Genomic DNA, 10541 nt, shown 5'->3' with positions numbered 1-10541 from the left:
GGGGCTCGAGACCAGCCTGGGCAATTTGGTGAGACCTCGTCTCTACAGTAAATCAAAAATATTAGCTGGGCGTGATCGCATGTACCTATAGTTCCAGCTACTTGAAGACTGAGGCAGAAGGATCGCCTGAGCCCAGCAGGTTAGAGCTGCAGTGGTCATGAGCATGACAATGCACTGCAGCCTGGGCAATAGAGTGAGTCTCCAACTCAAAAAAGAAAAACCTAAATCAAAAATAAAATTAATACTACTTTAAGTAGACAAAACCACAATTGTATACATTTACAGGGTACAATGTGACATCTTAAAAGATGTATACAATGTGGATAATTAAATCAAGCTAATTAATTAGCACAATTTGTCACTTCACTTGCTTACGATGTTTTGGGTGAGACACTTGCATTTTACTAAGTTATTTTAAAAATACACTATTATTGACTATAGTCACCTTGATGTGCAGTAGCTCTCCACATGTGTTCCTCCTCTTCACTCACAGCTTTGCACCCTTGACCAACGTCTCCCCATTCCACACTCCCAGCCCTTCCATCACCTGGGAACAGCCATCCTACTCTGCTTCTATGAGTTCAACCTGTTTCTACTCCACGTGGACATGCAAGCCGGTGGTATGTGTCCTTCTATGCCTGGGCAGGCGAGACCTCATCTCTACAATAAATAAAAAAATTAACCGGGCGTGGTAGTACGCGCCTGTAGTTCCAGCTACTTGGAAGGCTGAGGTGGAAGGATCGCCAGAACCCAGCAGGTTGAGGCTGCGGTGGCCAGGAGTGTGCCACTGCACTCCAGTCTGGGCAACAGAGTGAGACTCCAACTCAAAAAAAAAAGACATGGAAGTAACCCAAGTACCCATCAAAGTGAATGGCTGATGAAAAAAGTCTTATATTGTATGAGGACATCTGAGTAGAAAAATATAAAAACCCTCCAAATAAACGCATCACTCTGCTAGAGCTCTAAATCAGACTCACTCTGAGTTGATGAAGAAATATGTGCAGAGGTGGCAGCAGTGACAATGCTCTTTATTTGTGATGGTTAAAGGACAGGGTGCAGGGGTGGTGCCCTTGCTTGTGACAGGCACATGATCCAAACATTGCACCCAGGAATCTCCCTACTGGCTCAACCCAGTAAAGTCACTGGTTTCACCATCTGGACGAGTAGCCAAACTGGACAAGGCATCCTGGGCATCGGGAGGCCCTGCCTTCGGGCCTGTGACAAGGGAGGTGGGTGACGTCAATCCCTGTGGCCTTCGACTGGAGGGTTAAGTTGGCCAAAAAGAGATCGATACAGCTCTGTCCTGGAAGACAAATACAACAAATTGGTTAACACACTGGTTCACTTTTCAAGGTTAAAAAGAAACTAAGACACTGAGAAATACCCCTACCTGTTTCTTCAGTGGAAAACACAGCTGTATAATTAAAAATGCATCCCACAGCTCTTGTTCACAAATACCATGGAAGAAAGAAGCCCAGAGCAGCCAATCAAATAGCAAAATATGTAAATAGCCCAATGTGGCTGGATACCCTGTCTCTAGAGAATGAGTTTTCTATAAGTTTGCCCTTTACAGATAGGCTCTTCAAGTAAGAAAACAAGATTGAATATTTTAATAGGACATGTGAGACAGCCATGCGATGAGGAGGGCTCAATCAGACATGGAATGTAGGGGGATATAATTTAGTTTTCATATATTTCCTTGGACCTGGCAGTACTTGAAAAACAATGGAAATGACCCAGCACCAAAATTCCAATTACTCTCCATGTGCAGTTGCTCAGGAGCAGGCCTGAGCTTCTTCCCCACTCCCAGCCTCCTTCCTTATACTCAGTCCAGTCAGTAATAGGATTGGTTTATTTCTAAACTTGGATTTGACATTTAAAAAAAAAACATAGTATGCCAGGATCTTGAGCCCCTGAGAATAAATTATCACTTGCAACCTCAGTTCCTGCTATTAAACACAACATACACATAAACATCTGGCCAGAGCCATCTGTCAAGGCCCGGAAAAGCTGAAAGGGGGTAGGTGGGGCAGGGATCTTCCCTATCATAGTGATAGAAACCCCAGAACATTCCCCTTGTGTATACAGACAGATCCCCCTGCAGGACATGAGGAGCCACCAGGCTCCAAGCAGGTCAGACCCCCAGGGGAATGACCCTGACACCAAGAGGTAGATGTGGAGGACATGGCCCAGGGGCTGGCAATCCATAACTGTACTCTGCAGAAAGGTTCAGCCATGAACCCTTATGCAACGAGAGCGTCAGGGACAGGGCGGAGGTCACAAGCCAGGGAATAGGTAGTTGCAGAAGAACCTGCCAATATCCTCAAGATCTAACCCCAAAAGCAGCCTGCTGTCCTTGGTAGGAAAACAGGCTGTTCAAAGTGCTTTTAATATCTGAGGATCGGCCAGGCTCGGTAGCTCAGCCTGTAATCCTGAGCTTTGGGAGGCCAAGGTGAGTGGATTTGAGACCCACATGGGCAACTTGGCGAGACCTCATCTCTACAATAAATCAAAAAATTAGCTGGGCGTGGTAGCACGTGCCTGTAGTTCCAGTTACTTGGAAGGCTGAGGTGGAAGGATCGCTGGAGCCCAGCAGGTCGAGGCTGCGGTGTCTGGGAGCAGCCACTGCCCTCCAGTCTGAGCGAAAGAGTGAGACTCCAACTCAAAAAATATATATATATCTGAGGGTCATCATCAGCCCATCTGCCTTTAAAAACAAAAAAACCCACCTTTCAAAACAAGACTTCAACACCAAAACTTAACAGTCCTTTCTTGAAGTCACTTTACTATAGTTGTTGATAGGAATAAAGGTACTATAATTAGAAAATCCAGCAAAAGGAATAGCATATCAAAGCTTTATGAAAAGAAAGAGAAAAAAATCTTACGGAAGAAGCCAGAGAAGTCAAAGCGTAAGCTAACATTATCATGTTGGGGACCACAGGACAGAGAAGCAGTGCAAGTACAGGCCAGGAAACAAGGGCTCTCCGATTTCATTACATGGATTAATGGCAAGAATTTGCTGCTACCTCACCCTAAACTACTGACCAGCCCCCTCGGCCTCCAGACAAAGGATGCAGGATTCCCATGAGCTCCATGGCCTCTTTGTTCACTGCTACACGCCTTTGTAACTAGCCCTCAGCCAGCCCAGACAAGTCCTAGAAGGTGGAAGGCAGCCTCAGACCAAATGCAAATGAGCAGTGGGCAGCCTCCCAGGGCAGCTTCCAAATCAGCAGCTCCAAGGCAGGAGAGCCACTGCGTACCGCCCAGTCTACCTCATCCGGTATGGGCTGCCCATCTGCCAATAAACACAAGCCACACTGGTCGTTTCCACACAAAACATTAAATGGCATGAAGGGGAGAGGTGCTGTGACAAAAAGGGCAGTGTGACTTTAAGAGGACATGTCTGATGAGAGGAAAATGCAGAGCACAAGCCATTCACCCTCACAATCACAGCCTTCCCACCCGCCTTGCTGGCGTGCTCCAGACCCATCATTACACCAGCAAACGCTTCCTCGGCAGGCGTCTTGCAGTGGGCGCCTGGGCCGGGGCGGCAGTTACTGTCCGCAGCAGGGTTCACGTGTCAGGACAGGGAGTGAGGTGCTGAAACCCGTGTTTTCAGAGAACATCATTTCACACTCAGGTGGGCAAAGCTGACAAACATATGCAGCTGTTCATGGCAAAGCAACTTGGAAAGCTGAGTGGCCTGGGCTCTTCAAATATTTTGAGAAGGGGGGGCAGGCACGCAGAGAGAAGGGGGATGGGGGCAGAGAGAGACAGAGAGACAAAGAGAGATGGAGAGACAGAGAGAGAGAATGTGAATAAGGGATTCTTTCCATCCAAAAATCTCCAAGCAATTTCAACTTTTATATTGTGCTCACCCACTACCACCAATCAGGGACCATTTTTGTCTTCAAAGCAGCTCAATTCCACGACTCCCTCAGGCCCCCACAATTCCAGACCTTGCCATATCTCCCCAGGAACACGGCCAGCCTCCTGGCTGACTCCGCCACCTGTCTCATCCTATCCATTCCCTTCAGCCCCAACACTCCAGACAAATGAAGCAGACCTTCCTGGGGTCCAGGAGTACTATCAGGATGAAGGCGATCCGGACTCTGCCCTTCTTTCCTTGTGGCTGTACAGCCTGGCAAGCTGGGTCATGGGCCTCTCGCCTCTCTGCCTGCACACACCACGCATCCCCAACCTATGTTTTAAGTTGCCATGTAACATGTTTCACAATAAGTTTAAATAGGCACAAAGACATATTTACCACAATGTTTTGAACATTAACTTCTAAAAACCCCTTTACAGTCGGGCTCGGTGGCTCAGCCTGTAATCCCGCGCCTTTGGGAGGCTGAGGTGAGTGGATTGCTTGAGCCCGCGGGTTCGAGACCCGCCTGGGCAGGCGAGACTTCATCTCTACAATAAATCAAAAAATTAGCCGGGCATGGTAGCGCGCACCTATAATTCCGGCTACGTGGAAGGCTGAGGCAGAAGGATCACCAGAGCCCAGCAGGTCGAGGCTGTGGTGGCCGGGAGTGGCCACTGCACTCCAGTCTGGGTGACAGAGTGAGACTCCAACTCAAAAAAAAAAAACGCTTTACAGCCCTTCTGCAATGCCCCAACCTATAAGTCATACTCATATGCTACTTATCATCAACCATTTAAACAACATAAACTCTTAACTTGGACATTTTACACCATCTTTTTCTTGTTAAATCTGTATTTCCATCTGACTTTTCTCTACAGATTTTTGTCCTAATATAATGGTTTTATGCTTAAAAGTGTTTTATTGATCACCCCATCATACTTCTTGGCTACAAAAATAAGTACATAAATAAAAACACTTCTGAAATTTTTAAAAAAGGAAATGAAAATATTTTAATTTTTAATATTGTGAGACAATAAGGCTCTAAGTTAAAAAAATTTGCTTCTGGACTGGGTTAATATTACAATTATTACTGGGATACAATCAGTATCTAGAATAACAATAAGATACAATGTATTGTAATTTTAGTGAAAATTTAATATGCATAGACATGTAAAATGTTACAGAAAACACATCCCTTAGTGATGTGGCTGCGGCCTTTCCCTCCATTTGTTCCTGGACCTGTGGATGAGAGCTATTTATTGCTAGAAGAGGGTTCAGCATCATTTTGATTCCTATTTCTCGTAGATGTAGAGAAACCTATCACATGGATAAGTAGATGGGAACGAGAGAGTTTTGTCATGGCAATGTCACTTGGTTCTTTTAATTCTTTCTGAATTGAATGGCAAAAAAAAAAAAATCACTGAGAGCTGTCCCTCAAAATGTGTTCTAATGATCTACCAGCTGACATTCTCACATTCTCTGGCAATTTTGTTGGAAGTAAAGACCTGGAAACCATGTGACCTGCAGAGTACTTGCTATCTTGTCCCCAGGCATTTCCCTTCCCATTCTCTTACCCAGATCCCAACTGTCCTGTTTGATGCCCTGGAGGTTTCCCCCTGCAGCTTGAGGTCTGGGTCACATTCAGGATGGGCTTGAGGGGGGATTCTCATTATGAGAAGAAGGGCGATGGTGAAAGGCAAGGTAAAAGGAGAACCTGCCCCCCAGCACAGGCCTGGTTTCCAATTTTAGGCAAGACCATAAGGAAACTGACTTATGCTTTTAAGGAAACTGGCCCCTTAGATCTACTGTCTCCTCGGAAAGTCTCTGTAAGCCCCAGTATGAAGTCAGAGGTGGAGGGAATGCTAAGCTTCCCCTCTCAAACCCAGACAGGTGCTAGATCTGGTGCCAATGCTCAGGAAACGGCAAGAGCATTTCAAGAAATAAGACAGCCGGGCTCGGTGGCTCAGCCTGTAATCCCACGCCTTGGGAGGCTGAGGTGAGTGAACTGCCTGAACCCGCATGTTTGAGACCCGCCTGGACAACTTGATGAGATCTCATCTCTACAACAAATCAAAAAATGAGCCGGGTGTGGTAGTGCGCACCTGTAGTTCCAGCTACTTGGAAGGCTGAGGCGGAAGGATCGCCGGAGCCCAGCAGGTCGAAGCTGCTGTGGCCGAAAGCGGCTACTGCACTCTAATCTGGGTGACAGAGTGAGACTCCAACTCAAAAAAAAGAAATAAGACATGTCCATATCCCTCACCCCAGCCCAAGAAAAAACAAACTATAAACCAGGCAACTGAAAGCCACCATGGGACTGAAGGTCTGACTCCTTCTACTGCCTGAAAAATGCCCCCGCAGCACCCTCCCTACCCAGGATTTGGTCAAGCCAGAGAAGTGAGACTAACAACCCTTTAGTTTAACCTTGTCTTGTCTGTTCCTCAGGGTAAGTGTAAGGTTTAATACTTGCGGTCCCCTTAAGGCTCTGCCTAATGAACCTGGGGTTTTAAAAAAATACAATTCTTGCTCTTTTCACATTAAGAATCAAGATTTGAGTCACTGATTTGAAATGCCTCCCCACCCCTTCAGACTCTTGGTTGCAATGGCCAGTGGGAATGTCCACTGTAGAAAATGTATGAGTGCTGGTATCACGCAGGAGAATCACCCACAGAGCAATTAACAGGACTTGAGCCTGAGGTAGAAGGTCGATAGCAGGGGCTCTTCCTTGAATTAAAATTTAACTTACCCTTTATTGCAATCTACAAAAGCAAGTAATGAGCACTAACATTTTTATTTCTTTTAAACTGTCATTTAGACTGTAGAGGGGATAATTACCTATCTCTAGTGTAGTAAGGTTTTATAACCCTTAGTGAGGCATTTTCTAATTTAATATTTTTACTATATTATCATAAAACCTGTTTCTGGAAAAAAAAGAATGATCATGGGTTGGCAGCCATTTTCCATAAAGACAGAGTGTGTGAGTGTAAGTGTGTGTGTGTGTGTGTGTGTGTGTGTGTGTGTGTGTGTGTGTGTGTGTTAGGATTCAGCTTATTTATTACTGGATTCTTCTGAAGAGACCCACGGTATGCACAGACTAGACAGCTGTGAGACGCAATCACTTCAGTGGTGGATAAGGCTTTAACAAGCGCTAAACGAAGCAGGGGTGTATGTGTGCAATAACGCAGTCCCAAGCCACACATGTGGACCCAGACATGTTCCTTCACTTCCACATGTAAACTCCTCACAGGACTGCAACACAGATCATAGTCTCTCATGGTGTTATCTGGGCAAACAGTGCAAAGGAGCACATTAAACCTGCAAACAACCTGTGTGGGGCTTTCAACTAGCTGGTCAGGAGCTTGCAGCATTGGCAACTGTACTGTCCACTCTGCAGAACACTGCATTCCTCCCACTCTGGTACAGAAATCCCAAGCCTCTAAGCCATTCCCTAAGATGTACCCACCCATTCCTGTGGCCCAAGTGGGGAAATGAGGCAAGAGAGCAGCCATGCTACTGTCCCCTGGGGAAGGCCGTACAGCCTCCAGAAGTGCAGCACAATCTCTGGGGAAGTACAACACACCAGTCTGCCAAGGTGCCAGCAGTGACAATATTGCTGCCTTCCTGCTTAAAGTTCTATACATAATTGGACCCTGACTAATCTGAAAATGTTCGTTTGTTGCTTCTTGGCCATGCGGCGAGGTCTCCCTAAATATGTAAGACACATCCCAGAATGTCGTGGCCCTTCCTTTCTTTCTAACCTTCCATCTCTCCTGCACAGCGGAGGGCACTGCACTACACACACAAGTGGTGTAGCATGTGCTTCCAACTTAACTCGACCCACATATACATCTAGGAGTCAAAACAAAACGGCACAAAGTTCAAACAGTGTTCACATCTAGAGAGTCTAGATCAAATGTGAAACTGTGAGTAGTCAGCCCAGATATGGCCAGTGCAAAAATTTACATGTACACCAGCTCTGCTCTGACCAGCACGGGCACTGAGGACAGATGTGTGCTTTCAAAAATCAGTGATGTTACTGATGCTGCCTTTTCCCGTTTGTATTTGAAAACAGTTTACTTAATGCTGTGGAAGCTTACAAACATGTACTAGATGTATATAGTCCCTAGCCTCAAAACATGCCACACAGATATAATAAATTAGTAAAAACTATTTGAACGCTTCCTTGTTAGATATTGTGGAGGATTTTGAAAGGCACAGCAGAAGCTACATTGGGAAGCGAAGTGCACAGTAAACCTGTCTGGGATGATCCACTGCATTCAGACACACACAAACGTACCTCCTCACGCTAGATCTCACGCTGACATTTTGGGTCTTGCACCCCTAGGCCCTTATCCCTCTAGAGCTAGAGGAGGAACAAGGCCAACTACTATTCCCTTTGGCAGCACTGCGACAATGTGATGTCTTCCTCTAACTTCTTTCCTAGGTGAACCGGCCTCAGTTCTCTCTACTCCTCTGGTTACCATGTCTTGCCATCCTGACTGCCCTCTTCTGAACCCTCTGCTTTGCCAAAGCTCCAACAGCAAAGCTCTCAGAGCCTCTATACAGATCCCACATGTCTGGCATGGCCTAGTTAGCCCAAGGCAGGCAGAGCAGGACTCCATCGCCTCCTACATCCTTAACACACATTTATCTCTGCCTTCATGGAGCTTCCGCTCTCTTCTGCTCTATCTACCAATATGCCCAGGATATCCCAAATATCTACTGAAAAAAATATCTTGCCAATGATCCCTTGGCACATCCAAACAAAGGAATCCTACTTCACTCTGTCAGAAACCAATGTGGCCCAAGGGGCAAAGCTTGTCACTGCTCCATCTTCCTCTTCAAGTTGCCTGAAAATCACAGGATATCAGCTTTCTTTTCTTATATGCTTAATCAAAGAGAAAAGCAAGTTTAACAGAAAGCTCAAAGTAGTAACACATAAAATAAAGCAAATGTTTGTATATGGCTTACAACATGGAGTTACAAGTGTAGAGAGGCTCCAGGTTGGTGTCAGACCTGGTTTGATCCTGGTTCGGATCCTTACCAAGTTTCCAACCTGAGGTCAATTTCTTAGCCCCCTGAACCTTAGCATTCTGGTCAGCAAGATGGTGACAAAATGTTCCAAGAGCATAGTTTTTAGAGCATTAAGCAAAGTCCCCACTGCATAAACAGCATCACTGTCTATGGTCATAAAAAAACAATGAGATCCAGCAGCCACCATGCTGGAGCCTGTGCAACATGCTCCCAACACAAGAGACAAAATGGCATCTCTCTCTCTTCTTTCATTCTTCTGCTTCCCTGACCCAAATTCATTCTACTCTGAATCAGTGACTTTACAATTGAGAGAAAGGTGTTGGATCCAGCTACTTGGAAGCTTGAGGTGGAAGGACTGCCAGAGCCCAACATGTTGACTGACGCTGAGGTAGCCGTGAGCATGCTACTACACTCCAGCCTGAGCGACGGAGCTGTGTGGTGGGTTCAGAGGCAGGCGACACATATTAGGACTTAACTTCCTGGGAAGACCGGGTTGTTGGAAAGGCAATCCAAGTAAGGAGACAGATGTAGTTCTTATAAGGAGTTGGTTATCATGCAGTCAGAATGGCATAAAAAAACCATGAGTGGGGAAAATTTAGGTGTGCTGATGGAGACAAAAGGGTAGCACTGACCTCTCCCTCACTCTCCGCCCAACACATCCCAACAAGTGGATCCCAGGCATTTTTCCTGGAAACTAAACATAATTCCATACCAAAAACAAACCAAATCGAACAACAAAAAGTCAAACAAACAAAAAATCCTTAATAAAGCACAAAACAAAGAAATGAGGTGAAAGAAAAAAGAAAGTACCTTTTTTTACCTAAGGACAGGATCGCTGGCAAAGTAACATAAAGAAATGAGACCAGAGAATTCCCTCGCTTCTCATTAACTACCTGAATCCAGACACAAGGCAGATCATCTCCAACAAGACATAAGTGGAACTCTACAGAATGTTCCAAAACAACCAGCCCGTAGCAGCTTGAATCTGCCACAAGGTGGCAGTCCTCGATTCATTTCTAGGTGGCCCAGGCAACCGGGGAGCCCATAAATTACCCAGCGTGTTGGCTCTCATCACCCTCCTCCCCAGTGCTTGAAGGAGACTCTAGAAGGTCTGTTCCAATTCATTCTCTTGGTCAGGTCAGAACTAGGTCCTCCAAACCTCTGCAGAAGCTTTTAGCCCTACAGCTTTAAATTACGGATGGTGACACGTGGCCTCTGGCCTGTGTCCTGATGATCGGACCGACTCAAGATTTATAAATGTCCAAAGAAGCAGGTTCAGGCCTCAAACAAAGGAGCTGAGAGGATGGGGAAAAGGAAGGACAGGGAAGAGGGACGGAGTGGCGAGAGGGAGCTAGAATAGAAAGGCTTTCTTCTCCTTCGTGCTTCATGCTTCCTTCTTCCTCCGTATGCAGTCAGCTACAAATTCACTCCATTCAACAAAGGAAGAAAAGACGCGGAACTTCCACCATCCCTACCATTAGCTTCAAGTCTTTCACATTCTTTTAAAGAAAAATAATTTACCTTAGTGGACTTGTAGAAGGGGGGGGGGGCGCTCTTCAGACAAAAGGGATGGCGTTCCTTTCCTGTGCATTAATATTCCATATTCCTGGGATGATTTCCACTTTCACAGTTTGACTGTTTT

The 10541-nt window shown here is 45.8% G+C and overlaps 1 protein-coding gene across 2 annotated transcripts in view; it reads right to left on the bottom strand.

Moving 5' to 3' along the window:
* Positions 1-1007: 1007 nt before the first annotated feature.
* AATF (apoptosis antagonizing transcription factor) overlaps positions 1008-10541 on the bottom strand; it is a 97134-nt gene continuing 87600 nt past the window's right edge. Inside the window, exon 12 of one of the 2 annotated variants that reach the window (XM_008066949.1) lies at positions 1008-1303. In XM_008066949.1, coding sequence (XP_008065140.1) covers positions 1240-1303 — 64 coding nt within the window. In that variant the 3' untranslated portion in view covers positions 1008-1239. The remainder of the gene's footprint in view (positions 1304-10541) is intronic. The other variant, XR_002482467.1, reaches the window with a different exon arrangement.

This window comes from Carlito syrichta, unplaced genomic scaffold, assembly GCF_000164805.1.
Source record: "Carlito syrichta isolate Samal-C Ts95f unplaced genomic scaffold, Tarsius_syrichta-2.0.1 Scaffold309200, whole genome shotgun sequence".
NCBI classification, from domain to species: Eukaryota; Metazoa; Chordata; class Mammalia; order Primates; family Tarsiidae; genus Carlito; species Carlito syrichta.
Note: the sequence above shows the minus strand (reverse complement) of the source record. Positions and strands in the feature narration are given on the sequence as shown.